This window comes from Lissotriton vulgaris, chromosome 4_1 (assembly GCF_964263255.1).
Source record: "Lissotriton vulgaris chromosome 4_1, aLisVul1.2, whole genome shotgun sequence".
In the NCBI taxonomy this organism is placed as follows: Eukaryota; Metazoa; Chordata; class Amphibia; order Caudata; family Salamandridae; genus Lissotriton; species Lissotriton vulgaris.
This window is the reverse complement of record NC_141691.1, coordinates 1,587,592,204-1,587,615,663: the sequence shown is the minus strand read 5'-3', so window position 1 is coordinate 1,587,615,663 and position 23,460 is coordinate 1,587,592,204. Positions and strand designations below refer to the sequence as shown.

Sequence of the window (23,460 nt, the reverse complement as noted above, 5' to 3'; positions counted from 1 at the left end):
ACTATAGCTTATCAGCTGAACATTTCTGATGCATTTGTAGTTTTTTATAACTATATTCGCTTAGATTCATGTATATGCACATTTATTTGCATGACCAATGGAAGTTGATACGCATGCTCAAAAAAATCTTCCGCTGGATCGCATGCTCAAAAAAATCTTCAGCTGGATCCCCACCGAAACAAGAAAGACAGTCACCCACGCACTGGTCACCAGCCGACTGGATTATGGAAATACCCTCTACGCCGGGGCCACAGCCAAACTACAGAAAAAACTCCAATGCATCCAAAACGCCTCAGCCAGACTCATACTGGACATTCCCTGTCATGCTCACATCTCCGGTCACCTGAAGGATCTCCACTGGCTCCCCGTCAACAAGAGAATTACGTTCCGTCTCCTCACCCACGCACACAAGGCCCTCTACGACCTAGGACCCGAATGCCTCAACACACGACTGTCCTTCTACACACCCACCCGCCAACTACAATCATCCAATCAAGCCCTCGCCACAATTCCGCGCATCCACAGATCCACCATGGGAGGAAGATCCTTCTCCTACTTAGCAGCCAAAACCTGGAATTCTCTCCCCACTCACCTCCGACTTACACAGAACCACCTCTCCTTCAGAAAACAACTAAAAACCTGGCTATTCGATAAGTAATGCACCCACCCTCCCTCAAGCGCCTTGAGACCCTCTGGGTGAGTAGAGCGCTATACAAATTCCTGAACTTGAACTTGAACTATTTTCGATTTACTTGTGCTGGTTTGCTTTTAATTACTAGATTAAGCCACACTGTATACCAAGCAGTTAATCTTCACAGAGCTCACTTCTGTCTTATTTCAGGATGAAGGTCCAAAAACAGGCGTTTGGATGCCTCTCTTTTCTGTACACTTAATTTGCAAAATGGACTTCTTCAATAGTGCATTTTAAGTTAAGGAGGTCTAAAAAGTTATGTCTTCTCACACCACCTCTAAAATCTATAAACTCAATTGGCACCGAAAGGTAGCTAAATCAGCCAGAAAGAGCAATGCGAGACCTAGGAAACCTCTTTACACAAGATTGTTTGACTTACTACACTGGTCATAGCCATATTAGAAATATGGATGGTAGACGCCTTGAGAAAACTGTCTGTGACACTATACTGCTTTCAAATTTTACCATCCAATCCATACACTTCACTGCTGGAGCTGACATAGCCTGTGGAAAACAAAGACTCTAAGAAAAATGGCTAATGCCATAAGTGATCCAAAAGGCAAACTGCTTAAAAAAAAAGACACAAACCACTCCATGAAACATCTCAACCTCAAACAATAATAAGATCTTGAGTCTTCCTTTATAACCAAGATCGAAGGTGTAAGATCTTTAATGTCTTTACAAAAAAAGAATCCTCAATCATTATAATAATCCCAAACGCTTCTACCTTTAAGGTTGTCACTTCATTTCAGTTTACTGTAACCGGTGGTGTTTAAGTCAGCGTACCTGTTTAGAATGCCTGCACTATACAGTGCACATCTAGGAAATGTTCAAAGTCACTTTGCCAACTTAAATCTGAAATCCATAACAGCAGACACCATGACCCCATTACACCTCTTTGGTGTTCAACAATAATATTTGTATCATAAAGAGTATGGTTCCTATAAAGATAGCGAATGATTGTTTCAGGCACATGAACCTTATGTTATACCACCAAAGATATGGCAATGTACTAACATTGTTACTATGTCAATTATATTATTGTGGGAAGGCGAGGCATGACGTTGTGAAGGAGTCATATTTGTCGGTACACAGCCGGGCAACGATGAAGGGGAGGGGAAGGTGATGCTGCGGGATGGATTTGTTTCGATTAACACCGCATTTGGGATTGTACAATGCTACAAGTGCTGATATATTAATACTATATATACTCTGTAAACGATGCACAGTTACAATTAAAAACATTTTTCATTTACAAAAAAAAAAAAAAAAAGTATATTATTGAATGCATTGAAGATTATTAAGGATGACCTTGGAGAAAATCTAATAAAGATAATTTAACAACATAATTAAGAGTGGGAGCCACAAACACACTATTTTCTCCTGAAAATCACTACGGGCCAGATTCTCAAAGCCATTTGCATGCTTACTTTGAACTTACGTGTAACATACACAGTTTTACCATTGTAATTCCACACCTGGGAGACAGATAATGATATTAGCTATTTATACTTGTAAAACAATTTACTCACTAGTACTTTTACTGTGAGTAAATCTGCTCCCCGGCTTGGGAAGTGGGGTTTCCACAGCAGCACTGCCCTTGCAAACTTGTAAACACTCATAAACATATATGTCCATTAGCATTCACATACATTTTCACAGCTGAATCTCACCCTGGGCACTGCTGGATATTTACTCGTTAGGGGCAGGAGTAAATAAGTATATAGAGTGAGAATAGGGAGGAAAATGACGGAGGCCTAAAGGGAAGAGTTTTCCCATAGGGGAAACTAGTTTTTCCATGCAAAAAATAGAATGATTTTAAAATGCAACTGCACTGTTGAGAGGTCTTTACACCTGCAGTACACAATGTACATTTATCCATGTAAAACACTCCAGCATATGTGAGGAGTTTGGAATATTCTGAAAAATCAGAAAGCTACTGTTGCAGTTTCTAGGGAGTGCTAGATGCATTCAAAAGCAGGAATAAATTTGCAGCAGTACGTTTGTAACTTTTTTGGGGGAATTAGACCATAAATTATTATATCTAAACAATTACACTTTTTTGAAGCATAAAATTACGATTTCAAAGATAAACTAGGGGTAGTTTCTATCCTGTAACTCCAGTTCTGTAGTAGGGGTATCTCTGTTATAGTCATAATCTACTGAATAACCCCGCCCATGTGCGTGGACCCCGGCAATCAAAAATAATCTCTTAAATTGTCAAATCATGCAGAACTGCAAAGACATTTAAGAGAGAATTTAAAGACAAATAATGCAGCCTATGTCCACAGGCTACACTGTCCAGTACTTCAACTAGAAATTCCACCAAACCAAACCACATACAACACAGCCTGCCCAGTTTCTTCCATAAGTAATTTCAACAGTGGTTCCTTCGGGTATCTCAACAATTGCTTTGAATCATATGCATGCCTTCGGCAATAATCAAAAATTATAATTTCAAAAATATGCTACATTAGTCATCTTTAAAGTGCAAAACCAAACACCAGAAGAAGGGTCAGGGTGCTTTTTAATTAAACAGTTATTTTTTTCTCTTTTCTTTTTAGTTTTCAACTGACACCTTCCGTTAGAACATAAAAAGCAATTTTTTACTTTTTCACAAAATACAAATTGCGGCGCAACAATTCAAATCAGTGTAAGAAGTGACTGAGTGTGAAATATTGTGACATTGTGACATATATACGTGAAGGTCTATATACAAGTGAATAAGTGATTATGAGGAAAGGGGATAGGTTTATAAAAGGCCAGTTCCTATCTCATTTAGACTCGGGACCAACACGCTATTTCAATTAGCTATAATGTGTTGGACTCGGTACGTTGGTCCTTTGATGGCTCTGTCGACGTTTCGACCCTGTGGACACCTTATTTATGGGTCACTGGCGGGTCTTCTTCAGGACGGGGACTGGGAAGGATTATTGCGCCTGTTGGTTTAAAAGGATAAAACCATCAGGTTTGGGTTTTGCACGAGAAATTATTGTAGGAAGACGTTGTTATAATTAAATTACCAGGTCTTCACCGAGCAGACATCCTTATATTCTACTTTATACGGGTGTCTTCATCAATCTTGAATCTGAGTAATCAAACAATGAGTATTAGTGGACTGATTACTGAATATTAACCATATTAGGAATTGGATCAGACCTCACGGGTGTATTACACTCACCCATTCTGCGTATCATGTGGCCATATTCGAAGTTATTTCTAATTATGGGATGACTGTTCTCCCTGATCACCACGATCGTTGCGCATCACTCTCAACAATCTGCGAATTAATATCATTTGCAAGGTATTAGTGCTTTTTAAAAAAAAAAAAAAAAAAAAAAAGGAAATTAGTGTTTTTTAAGAGGAAAATAGTGTTTGTTTAAAAAGGAAAGTTTATTAGGAGTGCCTAATCATAGTTAGTCATCCCACTAAACTGACTAGGCAGCACTCACCATTAGCATATGTGGGTATCCATATTGCTGTCTGCCATCAATTAAGCCCTCTCGCATTCAATGTAGGAATTCTGTAATATTGAAACGGAAAAATCCGTCAGGTAACGTCAACACACAAACGGAATTAAAATCCGTGTTAGTTCAGTGGTTTTGCGGCGCTTACTTTTATCCATGGTTGCCTTCGTCTGGTCGGGATTCTGGACTCGCTCGCTCGGCTAAGCAGTGCCGATTAGTTCAATGCGAGTCCCAGACGGCGGTAGTTATAAACTTCCGCGTTCGCCTCGAGGACGTCGGCGTTGGGGTTGCCTAGCAACAACGCGAGACACGGCACGCGTCAGATTGACGTCAGCCCGTCTATGGTGGAAGTGTACCGAGTCAATTACACGACGCCTCTCGTTGCTAGGTGATAAGTACGAGAAGGCTAAACAGACCTTGGGGTTAATGAACAGCGGTATTAGAACTACTACATTTGTTCATGAATCAGTTCTAGGCAGATTAGAAGAAAGGGGACACAGAGGAAAATTAACATATTTCCATCGCCATAAATAATGTTAACATGAATTATTACATTTGAAAAAACAAACGATGTTGACGTGATCCATGCACATTGTATTTAAAAAATCCAACGTTAGAATTTTTTTTGCTAGCGAAAACAGTGTGATATTTTAAGCTAGAGTGTTTGGGGATGTTTTTGGTCAAAAATAAGGCAACAAAATATATTCATGGCTAAATATTCATAGCTGTCCCATTTGTCTCGCTGTTTCTTCTCTCTCATTGAGCCCCTCTGAGACACTGTTTAAAGAATGTATCCATCTACATTCCTTATAGCTCATTGTCTTCGCTGTGGATCCACCCCTTGGGCCTACGGTTACTTTTTCCACAACTCTCCACTTGATCTCATCAGGCTTATGTTTATAGGTGTTATAATGCTCAACCAGTGGGGCCCCAATAGTGTTGCATCTAATTCGGCTCATATGCTGCAAAATTCTTATTTTGACTTTTTGTGTAGTTTGTCCTACGTAAAGCAACCCACATGGACAAGTGATGGCGTATATCACATGCGTACTGTTGCAATTCGTAAACTGTGCCAATTTGTATGTTCTGGAGTTGTGCGTGAAGCTGGATCCTTCCTGGCAAAGATCGCACACCTTGCAGCTACCACATTTGTGGTTGCCAACCAACGGAGGCAAATTCAACATACTTCTTAAGTCTTGCTGCTTGGGTGGACTGAGAAAGGCACTAACCACTACGTCCTTGATGTTCCGTCCCCGTTTGAATGCAAATAATGGCTGCTCCTCAGTCTGTAGGTCACTCGCCACCAAGTTCCAGTACTTCTTTATAGTTTTCTTAATATCCGCACTTTTGGTGTTATATGTGGTTACACATACCAGGTTCTTCATGCCATCTGTCTTCTCCTTTGGTTCCAGCAATTGTTCACGTGGTTGATACCATGCGCGTTTTCTCGCCTTTTTTAGCAAGCTCGATGGATATCCACGTCTCCTCAGTCGCGATGTCAGGTCTTCCGCAGCCTGGAAGAAGTCCTGGCGTCTATAGCAATTTCTTCTTACCCTTAAATACTGTCCATAGGGTAAATTGTCTCTTAGGTTCCTGGGATGATGTGATCTATACATCAGGAGTGTATTTCTTCCCATTGGTTTGCGAAACAAATCAGTGTACAATTGACCATTTTCAACTTTAAATGTAAGGTCCAGGAAGTCAATAGATTCTGAGTTGCTGGTCATCGTAAATTGGATATCATTATTCCTGGTATTTATCCATGTATAGAAGTCTTTCAGTTCCATTTCAGTTCCAGACCAAATCATAAGCACATCATCAATGTATCGTTTCCATACATCAATGTTGTGCAGGTAGGGGTTGCTGAGGTCATACAGATGCTCCTCCTCGTAGTGGTCCATGAAGATGTTAGCCAGACTAGGAGCATAAGTTGCCCCCATGGCTACTCCTTTACATTGATAATAGAATTGATTCCTAAACACAAAGAAATTCTTCTTCATCGCAATCTCAAGGAGGTTCATCAAAAATTCAGTCGGTATCCAGTGGGGTCTCTCTCTTCTGTCTAGCGTTTTCGTAATGACTTCCATTGCAGTGATCTGGGGAATAGAGGTGTACAAAGATGACACATCTAGCGTCACCATCATCTGTTTCTTGTTGTCAAATGGTTGGCCCTCCAGGAGCTGTATAATGTGCATGCTGTCACGTACATAAGATTTGGTATGTGCGACCCAAGGCTGCAGAAAGTAGTCAATAAATCTGTTAAGAGGCTCCAGAATCGAGCCACAACCCGATACTATGGGTCTTCCGGGAGGCTTCTCAAGTCCCTTATGCACCTTGGGAAGTGTGTATATTGTAGGAATTCTTGGTTCGCGTTGATTGAGGAAATCGTACTCATTCTGGCTTAGAAAGCCCATATCGATTCCATTTTTAGTTACTGTCTCAATCAGTGCCTTTATTTCAGAGGTCGGATCTCCTCTGATCTTAATATAACTGTCCTGCACTTGGAGTTGCCCATTAATCTCATCAATGTAGTCTTGTGTATTTTGTACCACAATTGCACCCCCCTTGTCCGCTGCTTTTATTACTATGGCTTCATTGCGTGACAGTTCATATAGTGCATCCTTTTCTTCTTTACTTGTGTTGTATTGTATATATCTTCGTTCTTCCAGTGATTGCATGACTTCTTCTAAGACCACTTTTTCTTCCATAGAGAAACTTGCCTCTACCAGTAAAAGAACTCTGGAATGATAGAGAGAAAGGCATGGACAGACAAGCCCCATAGGCTGCCATTATGTGGCTTAAATAGGATACTGTGCCTTTAAGAGAACCTTCCAGAACTTCTCCCAGTATCCCAGAATGCACAGCAGGTCCCTTTTACTTTCAGTTCTTTTTGAAGGCTTAGCACGCCAGACCTGTAGCATCCCTTACATGAATATCTTTCTCCACCGGGGAGGAGGGTGGGCGCTTATGACTATAACAGAGATACCCCTTCTACAGAACTGGAGTTAGAGGACATAAACTACTCTTTCTGTAGTAGGAGATCTCTGTGTATAGTCATAATCTAGTGAATAGAATGGCAAGCCCATCCCGACACCAAAGCGGCGGTGGAGAGAAGAAAATTAACACCACTATTGTGCGAACAAATTCCGCAGCGAAGCCTGCCCAACCTGAGCATCTGCCCTGGCATCAGTGTCCAGACAGTAATGCTTAGCAAAGGTATGAACCGACTTCCAAGTGGCCGCCTTGCAGATCTCTGCAATCGGAACATTACGGAGTAAAGCTGTTGTGGCAGCCTTTCCCCTGGTGGAATGAGCCTTAGGTTTACCCCCTCAGGTCTTATTAGCTTTTTGGTAACACAACTGTATGTAGGACACAATCCACCTAGGGATGGACTGCTTAGAGGTAGCAAGACCCGTCCTGACCGATCCATAATTGACAAATAATTGGTCTGACCTACGAATATCTTTGGTTTTATCCAGATAAAATTTCAACACCCTCCTAACATCCAGGGAATGTAGGAACCTTTCCGCTGGAGATGAAGGATTCTGAAAAAACGTAGGCAACGTTATGGTCTGGTTGACATGAAAATCAGAAATAACCTTGGGAAGAAATTTAGGGTGAGTACGCATAACAACCTTAGCAGCATGAAATACAGTATAAGGTTCTTGCCAACACAACGCCTGAATTTCACTCACCCTGCGGGCCGATGTATTGGCCACGCGGAACGCCGCCTTCCAGGACATGTGCTGCAACGAAGCCTTATGAATAGGTTCAAAAGGCTCCTTCATCAATCTGGACAGCACCACATTCAATTCCCATGAAGGCGAAGGAAGCCTGACAGGAGGGAACACTTTCTTCAAGCCTTCCAAAAAATCTTTGATCACAGGGATCTGGAAGAAGGAAGTCTGTGAAGGGCATTTCCTGTAGGCAGTCAATGCAGCAAGATGAACCTTAATTGAATGAACATTAAGTCCAGACTGCGCCAAATGTAGAAGGTAAGGAAGGATGACGTCTTCCTTGCACGCCGTCGGGTCATAGTTCTTGGACTTGCACCAGATACAGAACCTCTTCCACTTGTAGGCAAAGGAGGTCCAAGTGGAAGGTCTCTTAGACTCGTTCAGTATGTCCATACAATCTTCGGGCAGATTCAAATGTTCATATTGCACTATCTCAGGAGCCATGCCAAACTCAAAGACAAGAGGTTGGGGTGCAACATCTGCCCCCCGAACTTTGTGAGAAGGTCTGGCCTGCACGGCAGCCATATGTGAGGAAGGAGAGACCGGTGTAGCAGGTCCGTGAACCACCACTATCTGGGCCATTCCGGGGCAATGAGTATCATCCGAGCCCTGGACCGGGCCAGCTTGATGAGTACGGCCGGAATCAGGGGAATGGGTGGAAAAGCGTACCGAAAGCTGTTCGACCAGTTGATCCATAACACATTCCCCAGCGCCCCCTGCTGGTAGTACCTGGAGGCGAAGTCTCGGCATTTGCTGTTTTCGGCGGTGGCGAACAGATCTACGTCTGGAGTCCCCCACCTTGCGAAGACTTCTCCTAGTACTTTGTCGTTTATGACCCATTCGTGGTTTTCCTGAATCAGTCTGCTCAGTGCGTCCGCCTGAACATTCTGCACACCTGGCAGATGGGTAGCCATTATCGTCAGTCCTCTGGCCAGAAGCCAGTGCCAGATCGCCTGCGCCTCCTGTGACAGAGTGCATGATCTCGAACCCCCTGCTTGTTGAGGTAATACATCGTGGTCGTATTGTCCGTCTATACAAGCAGAGAGTTGGTCTGAAAGGACGGAAGAAAGGCCTTCAGTGCCAAGTGAACAGCTCTGACTTCCAGGAAATTGATGTGATACGTGGCCTCCATCGGGGACCACGTTCCTTGAATCTGTAAGTCTCTGGAGTGCGCCCCCCAACCGTGGAGAAAAGCATCCGTCACGACAGTCTGCGTGGGAATGTCCTTGTGGAAGGGAACCCCTCTGAGGAGATTCTCCGCTGAACACCACCACTTCAGCGACTGAAGAGCATGCAGAGACAGTCGTATCTTGTCGTCCCAAGATCCTCTCCTCTGATCCCACTGGTCCTACAAGCACTCTTACAACGGTCTCATGTGCCGTCGTGCGTGTGGCGTCAGGAAGATACAAGAGGCCATCGATCCCAGTAGAGAAGACACCGTCCTCACTGTTGTAGATGGAGTGGTCATAAGAGCCTGAGCCTTCCGAAGGAGTGATAATCGTCGCTCTTCCGTAGGAGACATGCTTGCTGACAGCGTATTAATGGAGGCTCCCAAGTACTGTATGCATTGGACCGGAGTCGGGACAGACTTGGACATGTTGATGTGCAACCCCAGCTTGTTCAAGAGAACGCACGTCTTCTGGAAGTGTGCTCGAGCTTCCGAGAAGGAGGAGGTCTTGATCAACCAATCGTCCAGGTACGGGTAGACGAACACCTTGATCTTCCTCAGGTGTGCTGCTACCACCGCCATGCACTTCGAGAACGTTCTCGGCGCAGACTTTAGTCCGAATGGGAGTACTGTGTATTGATAATGATTGGTGCCGACTTGGAATCGCAGGAACTTCCTGTGTTTGTGTGCAATAGGCACATGGAAGTACGCATCCTGTAGGTCTATAGCACATAGCCAGTCTCCCTGTTGCAACTGAGGATAAATCTGATGCAACAACAGCATGCAAAACTTCTCTCTGCGAATCCACTTGTTTGCTTGTTGCAAGTCCATAATGGGCCTGAACTCGTTCTTGTCCTTCTTGCGAACCAGAAAGAACCGCGAGTACAGACCTCTTCCTCTCTGAGACAGAGGTACGTCTTCTATCGCCCTTTTCCTTAACAGGATATCGGCCTCCGCTTGAGGCTCGTGCAGCTGAAACTGCGAGCTGACCGGTGGAATCGCTGGAGGCGGGCTGGTGAACCGAAGACTGTATCCATTGCAAACAATATTCAGCACCCAATTGTCCGGAGTAATTTTTCTCCACTCTGCCAGAAAAAATTTAATGCTTCCCCCTACCGGAGTGGGTAACGGATCCGGGGGAAGTAAGCGCTCAGGGCCTAGACCCGGCCGGGCCTTTGGTCGCTGGTGCCGACTGTTGGCTGCCTCTGCCCTTCGGGCGCTTCTGGAACGGCCTTCGGAACTGCTGTTGTTGCTGTTGCTGTCCCGAAGCTTGGCCATGCCCTCTGCCCTGTCCACCGAACCGTCTTTGGAACGGGCGGTACGATTTCTTTGTCTCTTTGGGCTTTTCCAGACCCACAGCCGTGAGTGTTTCGGCCTCCGCCTTCATGAGGGCCATTTCATCAGCCGCATGTTTCCCAAGTAGGGTTTCGCCAGAGAATGGAAGATTGGCAACCCTTTGCTGTGCGTCAGGTTTCAGTGACGTAAGGCGGAGCCAGGCATGTCGTCGCTGGTTAATCCCATGGCAAAAGCCATGCGCCGCCAAGAGGGACGAATCGGCTGCAGCGCTGATAATCTGATTCGCCACCAGCATCCCCTCATTTAACACCTCCTGAAAATCTTCCCTCTTGTCGCGAGGCAGGTGTTCCACAAACTGCTGGAGGGAGTCCCAGAGGGCACGGTCATAGCGTCCCAACAAAGCAGTGGCACTCGCAGCCTTCATGGAGGTCGCCGACGTTCCACACACCTTCCTTCCAGCCGAATCCATCCATCTAGACTCTTTGTCTGGGGGGGACTGTGGATGACGGGTTGGTAGCATGCTGTTTGCGAGCCGCCGTCACTATCACCGAATCCGGAGGAGGTTCCACCCTTAGAAAAGCTGGATCAGAATCGGGAGCCTGGTATTTTTTCTGTAGTCTCGAGGGGGCCACCTTAGTCACCGCCGGGGTGAGAAAAAGGTCCATGGCCGGTTCCTCCAGGCCCGGCACCAGTGGCAATAGTGGACGAGACAGGTGTTTCTGGTGCAGTGTCTCGAAAATTACCTATGTCTTGGGCGTGGGCACCGTCAACGAGATGCCCAATTTTGCTGCACCTCTTAACAGGACATCGTGAAAAGCCACCAGATCATCAACCGGCGACAGTTCGAGGGCGCTCCGCCGGTTTCGTGGAGGCGTCTTCCGTGGCCTATCCTGGGGTCTTGGTCTAGGAGTCCCCTTAGGTGGTGTAGGAAGAGGAGGCAGTGACTCCGATCTTGGCGGAGGAACAGGAGGTATCTCCGACCGAGGGACGGGCCCATGCGGTGGATGCGGTGGTGGTGGTTGTCCTGAGGGAGGAAGTGGTGGAAGAGGAGGGTTGACGGGAGGATCCTCCTTAGGTACAGGGGGAGGGGGAGCCTTCGGCCGAGGTGGAATATATACCACCGAGTACACCGAGCCCGGTGACTTCTTCTTCGGAGGGGACTGCGAACCAGCCCCTCCAGTAGGTGATCGCCATCTCCGGCGCCCTCCACCAGACTCAGCGTGACTTCTGCCACCAGAACTCTTTCTGCGCCGCTTAGGAGAGTAGGAACAACTCCGAGACGCCGATCTCTTCCTTCTCGACTCAGAGCTTCGCTTTTCCGGTGTCGAATGTCACCTCCGCGACTCCGGCGTCGAACGTCGCCTCCACGACGTCGACCTATTCTTCCTCGACGCCGAACGCCGCCTCCGCGACGTCGACCGCTCCATTCTCGACGACGAGCATCGACTCCTCCTAGACGCCGCCCGCTTTCTCGAGGTCCTCGACATCGAGGATCCCCTCGACGCCGACTGTCTTCTTGACGGTGACCGGCGGTGTCGCCTCGGCGGCGAGCGCCGACGCCTGTCGCTCCTCCTTCGACGCCGATAGATCAACGCTGACGTCGACGACGAAGACGCCGTCGACGGTGGTTTCGACGGCGGCCTACCCAGGCTCTTCGACGTCGAATCTTTACGCCGTCTCGACCCGGAGCTCCGGGAAGATGGGGAACACACCGCCGTCATCCCTCTCGACGTCATCGTCGATGCAATCGACGCTGACGGAGACCGGGACCGTTTGCTGGTCTTCCTGCCTCTGGGGAGCTCCCCAGAGGCCTCAGCAGAGGCAGCGGGAACCTTCCCAGCCTGCCCAGACCCACCTGCAGCCTGCAGTTGTCTCTCCTCCAGGCCTTGAAGCCTAATTTTCAGCCTTTCCCTCAGGGTCCGTGATGAAAGGTGCTGGCAGATGTCACATTCTTCAGGGACATGTGCTTCAGAGAGAGACAGATAATGCAGACGTCGTGTGGATCAGTCTTGGACTTCTTCCTTCCACATGCTGGACATTTGTCGAAAAGAGCAGGCATTTTAGAGCCCAAAAAAGCCTGAACAAACACACAGGAGTGAAGGGAAACACCAAAAAATATCAACTGCAAACACTTTTATCAAAAAGTGAACAAAAATCCAATATAAACCCTTGAAAAAGGGAGAGCTCAATGCCAGGGTCCTGTTAGCAGGAGCCGGAAAAAAGAACTGAAAGTAAAAGGGACCTGCTGTGCATTCTGGGATACTGGGAGAAGTTCTGGAAGGTTCTCTTAAAGGCACAGTATCCTATTTAAGCCACATAATGGCAGCCTATGGGGCTTGTCTGTCCAGGCCTTTCTCTCTATCATTCCAGAGTTCTTTTACTGGTAGAGGCAAGTTTCTCTATGGAAGAAACTGGCCCGGCTGTGTTGTATGTGGTTTGGTTTGGTGGAATTTCTAGTTGAAGTACTGGACAGTGTAGCCTGTGGATATAGGCTGCATTATTTGTCTTTAAATTCTCTCTTAAGTGTCTTTGCAGTTCTGCATGATTTGACAATTTAAGAGATTATTTTTGATTGCCGGGGTCCACGCACATGGGCGGGATTATTCACTCGATTATGACTATACACAGAGATCCCCTACTACAGAACAGTATATTTCAGGCTGAATAGAGTATGATGTGCATATAGAAGATCCGCTGCGTACCTACATATAGCCCTTTTCAAATAACGACGGACTAATATCTATAAACTACAAAACTTAGTTACCATCAGGATCATATTTTGCTGTAGAGATCTTTCTTGCTAGCTTATTTAAAAATTCTGTTCACACGTAACACTTCTAATGAGCAAACAAATCACCAGTTAGTCCATGAACATGATAGCCCAACACAATGTAAAAAAAAAAACCACTTCCGTTCACGGCAAAGCAACATTTGATCCCAGCAACATTTGAGCTGTTACCTGCCCCCGTCTATTACTCCAGTGGTGTCCAACCCCACCTGGAGAAAATGCAGTTGCGTGGTGATAGGAAAGTTAACATAAATGCAAGAGAGAAAAAAGATCTCCCTAATGTGTCTAGATTGTAAACTACTCTCCTTCATTTCAAAAGGGGAAGGTGTACTCGTTCTACTACTCGACGTCTGAGGCACATATGAGAATTTCTACTACAACATCCTACATATCGGGTTAATAAATGTCTCTAGGACAACAAATAAAATATTGCTGCACTTGTGAATTCAAAGACATCAATTATCACAATGTGGTCCTCCGTAGAGCACAGGATGTCAACCCTTAATGCTATACCCTTAACTGCTCCACCCTTAACTCATAAACCCTTCCATGATCTACTTTTACATACCGATTTATGTTTCTGTACATACATCTATCTATCTTTGCATCTACTTAGTAGGAAAACCATCAATTTAACATAATCTGTTCAATCCATACATGTATGAATGTGATATATCTGTTTACTACTTAATAACATGAACACAAAAGTAACATTGCTGGGCATCACATCCTGTGAACCTGGTCAAAGTTAGGCTAAGTCCCCTAACTATAACAGACAACTCTAACTATTACTACTACTTCTATGGGTGGGCCCTCTACCACGGAACAGCAAGTTAACAAGGTACTATGGAGTTGGAAATACTATGCATGTCAAAAGATTACAGCCGTTCTTTGAAGCAGTCGCCACTGCGGAGTTTTCAAACTGAAAAAGATGCACCTTGTAGGATGCAGTACTCTAGTATTTACAAGAAACTCACCATCAAATTAAACTACAGAATACTGAAGCTGCCAGAACCAATGTTAATGTCAAAATAAAAACGCATGGTTCTAATAAAAATCAACTGGTTGTCTTTATTGGCAAGAATACCAATCAAAGTATTTAACCAGACTCCAGAAAACAGTGTTCGGCACTACCATACAATATCCGACTAGCACTGGCAACGTCAATAGATCTGGCTTATTGCTGAAAGTACATTGCCAGTGACTGTTGAGTTTAGGCATTCAAAAAGTCACATATGTACATACTGTCACTTAATCTTGGCAGACATATACTTGCAAAATTAAATATATTAGTGGGCCGCCGTCTTGGAATCATAATGTACCTAGTGTATGCTTGTTTAACGTTCCAACATATCTGCCAGGTTTTGAAGCAATGTGTTGGTCATCTTGCAGTGGTAAAAACCATGATTACCTAAGCACAATACCACTCTAAGATTGCGGCTCAGTAAACATTGCCCTTGACAACTATCTTCACCTGCTAAAGTGTACAGTGTTATCCTTTTTGTACTAATAGAAGGTAGCCAATATAGTGCTTCTAAATATGGTTATCATCTTGGGTTGGTCAAGCAATGTTACACTAAGGACAGTATCATTCCATATTTGAAGTTGCGTGCCTGCGGGACTTCCGCATATCTAACCATCCTGATCTCAATACATTTTGAACCTCAGTTTCTGAAAAACTACTTAATGGATTTACACCAAATCACAAAAAGCACCTTCTCTGGCTAAAGATGCAGTTTTCTGCCAAATTTGGTGTAATTCCGTTCAGCCGGTTTGGAAAGAGAAAATATGTACAAAATTACATTTGGCAGAACAGATAAAACAACGCTTCTTAAAACTGCTTTACAATGATTCTCAAAGCACATATCAACTACGAAGAGGGTTTTTCGCAGAGAGTAACCAAAACCAAATCCTTGCATACCATGGTAGCATGTGTGTTTCGATGTAACAAAATGCTAATGTGCAAGCTTTAGCACAGCGTAACGGAAGTCCACTCCTAAAAAGAAAGGCCTGTTGGCCTTAGCATATGATTTAACACTAACTAAGCAAGACACTTGCCTTTTTCATAATATTTCAAAATATTAAACCTATAGCTTTGATTACTGGCTTGTCACTGTAACAAATGTAGTCCTGCTACATTAAGAAAAAGCTTTCCCACAAAGCAAAAATTTTTAGCACTCTGTTTCAGTGAACATGCGCAAATTCTGTCCAATCGACATCTGCTCAAGAAGATCAGCATTTTGGCAGAGTAGTCCTGCATGAAGCTCTTTTTTTTTCTCGATCACGTATATTCTGGTGACTAATACACAGTCAAGCCAGGCCTGAAAGCAGAAAAGCTTTTAGGCATGGTGAGCTGTCCCCCAAGATGGCTCCATTCCTCCAAGCACCATGAAGGATCAGTGCAGAGCAGAGGTTAACCCTTCTTAACTCGTCATAAAAGTGTGTGCACAGCTGGTGATGTGGGAAGATTGAGTGAGTGCAAGGAGTCATTCCCAGTGTGTGCTATTCCAGGGAGAGATGTGCTACTACACCCGGCCTAAGCATCCTTTGAAATAAGCAAACAAGGTAGAGTTGCAACAAGTTCTATGTGCACGGGCGTAGTGAACCCCTTGCTTTGGCAGCAACAGCACAGGTGGGGGATCTTTGAGCCTCTTCTGTCTGCAACTCACCAGACAAAATCTCATAAATAACACTATAAAGGAATTCAACATCAATAGAAGAGCAAGCGGGAGCAAGGAAACACAAAACAGGAATAAATAGAAAAGAGAAGGAAAGAATATCGAATAAAAGGAAGGGTGAAAGGAAGGAGGGATGAGTGGGTGGATGAATGTGTGCGAAGATGGATGAATATGTGAAAGAATGGTCCAGTGGATCGATGGATGGGTGAATGAATGGATAGGTGGATGGACATGTGAAAGGATGATGAAGGAAGGATGGATGGATGGGTGGGTAAAAGGATGGACATATGGGTGCAGAGTGGACGAATGAGTGAAAGGATGGATGGGTGGGAGGCAGATTGAATGAGTGGATGGATAGAACAGCAGATGATGGATGAATGGATCAGTGGATGACAGAGTGAATGGATTTATGGAATGGGAAAAGATTGAATGATGAATGAAAAGACGTGAGAAAGTAAAGGTGAAATAATGGATATCAGGGTGAAAGGATAAATATATAGAAGTCTGGATGGAAGAGTCAGGGGAGCTCTTCTAGGGAACGGTCAGCTGACTTGCTGACAGAGCTTTCATTTCACAGAGGGGGGTACTTTAATTTTCAGGCTACACCCTTGCCTAAGGGTGTTCAGTATCAGCCTGCAGCTATCCACAGGCAGTGTAGCTAAAGGAACTACAGCTAGCTCAGTATTAGAGCTTCTGTTCTGACTGCCTATGAGAGGAGGAGCACCTGACTGGATTAATGTCGAGATGCATATGAGAGTAGCGAAGCCACTGCCGGTTGTTGTTGCTGTGACCCAGGAGAGCTGCCTGAGACGTAACAAATATTTGAGAAGAACTAAGAAGGTGAAACTGTTCGCCATGGAAAGCAAGAGTGACAGCCAGTGGTACTAAGGTAGCAGTGCAGCAGATCTTTACAATGAAATGATACCGTCCAGTTAGTGTGGCACCACTTCTAGGATAAAGAAACTTATTTCTCTGACTTCCTGAAGATTGCATACCTTAGGTAAGAAGAAATTTCCCAGAGCTATGGATTTGGGGAAAGTAACAACAAGGCTTAGGGATTACGATGGTAGAAAAGATTGAAAACCCAAAATGGACTTCTATATTACCAGCAGTTCCAAACCTAGGCAAAAACAGAGATTCCTCACCAAATGCAGCTCCTCACAAAAAAGAAACCCAAACCTAGCAGTCTTGAACAGAATAGAGACGTTGATCTCCCAAATCGAGGGCAAGTTAAAAAAGCTGAATAAAATAGTTACACAAATAGATTGCAGGGACGTACCCAAAGTCAAGCACAAGTAGGCCCAATTAAAGTGTGACAAGGAGAGGACGTTTCCCGACATGGTAAATTCTGGCAAATAGAACTAAAAAGCTTGAGAATATTGTTCCGAAACTAAATGAATGTTCTAGGGCTGCCACACGTGTGAAAGGGGATGACCCTGCTCCCTTGTTGGCGAAGTGGAAGATCAAAATGCTCTTTATGAACTGGGAGAACAATATTGTATGTACATAATGTCATAACATCAGAACCAACAGAACAACAAAAGATACTACAGATGAGGGTGAGAGCTATTGATGGTGGCAAACATAAAAAAGCTTTGCAGTATGAAGGCCACAAAACCTTGCTGTTTGCTGACCAGGTGCTGGAGAACATAAACAGGAGGAAGAGCTTGAATGTGATAATGAAGAGTAGATCAGTAGGAGTCTCTTGGAATACTATCTTTTGTGATAAATGGCAGGCATGAGGGCAAGGAGTAAATGTATTCTGTAGATAAAAGGTTATAATGCATGAACTCTTGCAGAAGCATTTAAGGCGAGTGAGTGAGTTGATTTGTCTTAATGGAGTATTGACAATTGGGTTGATGACCCAATTAAGGTTTAAGCAAACAGGGAGGAAAAGATGTATTCCGGACACGTTTGATTGAATGGGTTGGTTCCATACCTCTGTTCATTGTTATGTCCTCCTGTTTGAAATTGGAGTAGGCAGCCATGGAGGCTCTGGAGCTGGACATACTGAGAATATGTAGAAACTATTTTATTTATGAAAAAAGGGCCATAGCATTGTGGTTCCCCACTGCAACACAATAACATTTTTATATAAATAACAAATAAACAAATATTAATGAAAAAAGCAAATCTACTGTGCTGCCTGTCAAATATAGTGCCTTGCTTCATAGTAATCATACAACAACAATATCATGATTCAAAAGATTCACACCAGTGTCCGGTCACGGTCATGGTCTAAAAAAATTAAACAAATGATCATTCTGGAAGCTGTCCTAGGTGCATTCAAGTGCCTTTTGGATACATCTTCCAACATATTACCGATTTAATTTGAGCTCTTTATTAAAAAAATGCTACATGCATTAAATAAATCATTTAAAGTAATGTGTGAGGTAATCCTTTCAATAGTGATGAATACGCTGCTTTCATGGTGATCTGCTCCCAGATACCCCTCATTCTCATCTCTGTATCGAGGGTGCTTAATACCATACCTACTTATGGGTACACTGGTTCGAGGATGGACAGGTCTGCAAATCACTGAAGCATTTTAGAACCACTTGTACCAAATTCAAAAACATATTACTAACTAACTTATTGTTAATATCATGATCAAATCACAAATATGATACATTGACCAGTATACAGATCTGCCAAGTTCCCAGTGCTTGTTTATGAGAGAAATGCACAGAGAATAGCTTAAACATCACCCATGCTAGGGAATTACATAACTTGGTTTGTGGTATCCATATCTGCAACTCAAAACACTATGTAAAATGAGAAAAAAACAATTGACCCTCTCTTACGGTATCAAATATGTTCCATGTGATTATTGCTTTCTCAATTGAATGTTCGTTAAATGGCATTCTTTCGGGCGACATATCTGCCTGTAAGCAGTGTATTGCTTGAACAATTGTGACACCGTTCTACCAACAATCTACTTGCAAGATAACGTTAAAAGGATTAGATCAACAAAAGCATCAATTAAGATTGGTTATGCCATAGAGATCAATATCTCAAATTCAATTTTCATTTTTTTTTTGGTGCCAGTAACTGTGGAACCTTTATGTTCTGAAAGTATACTTAACGCTGCTTGTTCAGTCCAAAGTCAAAACCCACTTTTCACCTAGTAATTTTTTTCTTATGGTGCTTTTGCATTTCACTTGACAGGTGAGTGTTTTGATTGAGCATTTTAAAGCAACTTAATGTGCTATAGAAGGTCTACTATCTCATTAAATCCTTTGAGACTGAATGAGGACGCATAACGCTTGGGGTGGCGGGCGGCATACTTACAGTGTACCTCTTCTTTTTCTCTCGATGCTCATCATGGCTCGGGATGCTAACACTGGGGCAGCTGGCTTTGGTACTCATAATATCCATTGTAATGTTTCTATCGGTCAGCAGACCAAGGGAACTGCTTAAGAAACTTTATTCTGTAACATGTTCAAAGATGACTAATCCACTTGGGTGCATCACATTCCATCAAGCATCCTTGAAATAATAAAAAAAAAACGCAAAGATTAAAAGACAACGTAGGCTATTGGCCACAAATAAGAATAATTAGCTGTAAATGAGTCCTTGTTCACAAAAACACATCAGCATTTTAATTATAAATATGCAGCTTATATGTAACATATCAAAGCATGTAGTATTAAATAAATCAACTTCATAAGATGCTCTATTAAAACTAGTGACCTTTACTTTTTACGTTTTGGATTTAGTGCAAAACTAGCTTCATAGCGCAATTGCGTGCTTTACGGAGGTAATTTCTATAGCACCAGAACCATTCCAAATGTGAGATTCTATATAAACAACAATATCTTGTGTGTGGAGTGTTCTGAAAAGTAGATTACAGACAACAGGGTAGAAAGGGGTAGGATGGTATGTGGGAACATGTTATTAGTACAGGACCAGACTGAATTTGCCTTTCTATTTAATTTCCTTACATCACACATGTTTACGTGCTAAAAACATATTTATATTACATTCTCCCAGAATCACACAATGCTCAGTCATGTACCAAAGCTGCCATTACAACTTAGGTCTCTGGAAAAGAGCAACTAAGTTGCTGGTTAAAAATTTGTAAGGATTCTATGCTCTCCCGCAAAAACAGGATGGTAATGTACCATTGATATCCATAAACATGTGATGCTTTTTACCACATACACTCAATCAATCAATGCATTAATAAAGCGCGCTACTCACCCGTGAGGGTCTCAAGGCGCTATGGGGCGGGGGGGGAGGGTCTGCTACTGCTCGAAGAGCCAGGTCTTGAGGTGCTTCCTGAAGCTGAGATGGTCCTGGATCAGTCGTAGGTGAATGGGGAGGGAGTTCCAGGTCTTCGCTGCCAGGTAGGAGAATGATCTTCCTCCGGAGGTGGTTCTGCGAATTCATGGGACGGTGGCGAGAGCGAGGCAGGTGGAGCGAAGCTGGCGGGTGGGAGTGTAGAACGAGAGTCGGCTGTTGAGGTAGTCGGGGCCCATGTTGTGGAGCACTTTGTGTGCGTGGCGAGCAGTCTGAACGTGATCCTCTTGTTGACGGGGAGCCAGTGGAGGTTTCTTAGGTGGGTGGATATGTGGCTGTGACAAGGGATGTTGAGGATGAGACGTGCAGAGGCGTTTTGTATGCGCTGGAGCCGAGTCTGAAGTTTGGCGTTTGTTCCTACGTATAGGGCGTTCCCGTAGTCCAGTCGGCTGGTGACAAGGGCCTGGGTGACTGTTCTTCTGGTTTCGGTGGGGATCCATCGGAAGATTTTCCGGAGCATTCACAGGGTGTTGAAGCAGGAGGATGAGACGGCGTTTACTTGTTTGGTCATCGCGAGGGAGGAGTCCAGGATGAAGCCAAGGTTGCGTGTGTGGTCCGTGGGTGTTGGTGCGGTTCCCAGCACCATGGGCCACCATGAGTCGTCCCAGGCAGATGGTGATTGACCGGGGATGAGGACCTCCGTCTTGTCTGAGTTGAGCTTGAGGCGGCTGCGCTTCATCCAGTCTGCTACCTCTTTCATTCCTTCCTGGAAGTTGATTTTGGTGGTGGCTGGGTCCTTGGTGAGGGAGAGTATCAGCTGGGTGTCGTCGGCGTAGGAGATGATGTTGATGTTGTGTTTTCGTGCGATGGTGGCGAGGGTGCTCATGTAGATGTGGAAGAGTGTTGGACTGAGTGAAGATCCCTGAGGTAGGCCGCAGATGATCTCTGAGGCCGCGGACCGGAAGGGAGGGAGGCGGACTCTTTGGGTTCTGTTGGAGAGGAACGAGGTGATCCATTCCAGGGCCTTTCCTTGGATTCCAGTGTTGTTGAGGCGGTGTATTAGGGTGCGGTAGCATACGATGTCAAAGGCTGCGGAGAGGTCCAGAAGGATGCGGGCGGCTGTTTCCCCGTTGTCTATCAGGGTTCTGATGTTGTCGGTGGCTGCGATGAGGGCGGTCTTGGTGCTGTGGTTGACTCGGAATCCGGAGTGAGAGGGATCGAGCGAGTTGTTGTCCTCGAGGAAAGCAGTCAGCTGTTTGTTGACAGTGTTCTCGATGACTTTAGCCAGGAAGGGGAGAAGAGAGATGGGACGGAAGTTTTTGAGTTCCTTGGGGTCTGCTGTGGGTTTCTTCAGGAGTGCGTTGATCTCTGCGTGCTTACAGCTCTCAGGGAAGGTTGCTGATGTGAAGGAGCTGTTTAGGACGTTCCGCAGGTGGGGTGCGATGGTGGTGCCGGCTTTGTTGAAGATGTGATGGGGGCATGGGTCGGAGGAGTAGCCGGAGTGGATGGTGCTCATGACGTGGATGGTGTCTTCTTTGCTGATGGGGGCCCAGGAGTTGATGGTGAAGCTGGGGGTCGCTGGTTTGATATCCGGCAGTGGAGTTTGGGGTCCGAAGCCGTTGTGTATGTCTGTGATTTTTCGGTGGAAGAACGTGGCGAGGGAGTTGCAGAGGTCTTGCGAGAGGGTGACATCGTTGTTGCTGGCGTCGGGGTTGGAGAGCTCTTTTACGATGCTGAAGAGTTCCTTGCTGTTCTGGGTGTTGTTGTCCAGTCGCTTTTTGAACGCTGTCCTCTTGGTGGTCCGGATTTGCTGATGGTATGCGCGGGTGGCAGCTTTGAGGCTTGTCAGGTTTTCAGTTGTCCGTTCTTGGCGCCAGGTCTTTTCGAGTGTTTGGCAGGATCCCTTTGTGGCTTTGAGGGCGTCTGTAAACCAGGAGGGTCTTCTGCTGGTGGTCTTGCTGTGTGGTTTTTTCAATGGAGCGAGGTTGTCGGCGCAGTTGGTGATCCACTGTGCGAGGTTGATAGCTGCGTTATTGGTGTCAGGTAGATTGGTGTCGGCCGGTGGGTTCTGGCTCAGTGACGTGGTGAGCTGGTCAGCGGTGATTTTGCTCCAACCTCTGCGGGGATCCGATACGTGATGTGGTGGGATGTAGTCTCCTTGAAAGTGAAGTGTATGCAGCTGTGGTCGGTCCAGTGTAGTCCTCTGGAACAGGTGAAGGCGACGTGGTTATCGGCGGATAAGATGGCGTCGAGGGTGTGGCCAGCGAGGTGTGTGGGGGAGTCCACCAGTTGCTTGAGTCTGAGGTCGGCGAGGTTGTCGAGCAGGGTGGTGGTTGCGTTATCGTTGCTATTTTCCAGGTGAAAGTTCAGGTTTCCTAGGAGGATGTATTCTGGTAAGGCTAGGGCGTGCGGGCTGATAAGGTCGGCGATGGTTTCACTGAATTGTGTGCGTGGGCCCGGGGGTCTGTAAATGAGTGTTCCTCTGAGGGTGGTCTGGGGGTCGGTGTGGATATGGAAGTGTACGTGCTCGGCGGAGGAAATGGTGTCTTCGGCGTTGGTCGGGACGCTGATGGTGTTCCTGTAGATGATGGCGATCCCTCCTCCTGTTTTGTTGATGCGGTCCTTCCTAGTGATTTTGTAGCCGTCTGGGATGGCTATGGCGATGTCGGGGGCTGAGGAGGCGTTCATCCAGGTTTCCGTGAGGAAGGCGACGTCAGGTGTTGTTGTGTCGAGGAGGTCCCAGAGTTCGATGGCGTGCTTGTGGACGGAGCGGGTGTTGAGGAGGTTGCACTTGAGGTGGTTGTTGTTGCTGTTTGCTTTGGCGGGCGGGGTACGGGTCTGAGGCAGGTGAATTTGCAGGCTTGACAGGTGAAGGGTCCATGGGTGCGTCCAGGGGTGGCTTGGTAGCAGGTGGGCGGTGGTTCGGTGTTGAGTGCTTTGAGGGCGGCGCTGTCGTATGTCAGTCTGTTGGTTTGGGGCCGGCGGGGAACAGGGGTTCTGGCGCTGGGCGCGGTCTTGGCGTGGACAGGCGCAGACGGGCTTGCCTTTGGCGCTCCAGAGGCGCGTCCGCTGCGCTTCCGCGCAGTCTCCTCCATATATGGCGAAGTGGGAGGGAGGAGCAGGCGGGAGCGGGGCAGCGAATGGGTGTAGGGAAAGTGGGTACACAAGGAAAAAGGGGCGGGCCGCAGGGGAGCAGGAGCGGGGAGCAGGGGGGCACAAGGCGGGAAAATACAATCACAGGCACAAAGCGGGAAAATACAATCACAGGCAAACAGCAGGACAATACAATCATGGGCAAAAAGCGGAAGAAATACAAACACGGGCAGAGCGAAATGCACAACAGATGCAGGGGCACAGAAGAGCAAACACAGAATACTTATGGGCCAGGGGCAG

At 45.6% G+C, this 23,460-nt stretch overlaps 1 protein-coding gene across 3 annotated transcripts in view; it reads right to left on the bottom strand.

The window, feature by feature from the left end:
* SGK3 (serum/glucocorticoid regulated kinase family member 3) overlaps positions 1 to 23,460 on the bottom strand; it is a 652,786-nt gene that overhangs the window by 398,821 nt on the left and 230,505 nt on the right. For all 3 annotated transcript variants that reach the window (XM_086965820.1, XM_086965822.1, XM_086965821.1), the window contains one exon: positions 19,117 to 19,314. In XM_086965820.1, coding sequence (XP_086821946.1) covers positions 19,117 to 19,203 — 87 coding nt within the window. In that variant the 5' untranslated portion in view covers positions 19,204 to 19,314. The remainder of the gene's footprint in view (positions 1 to 19,116; positions 19,315 to 23,460) is intronic.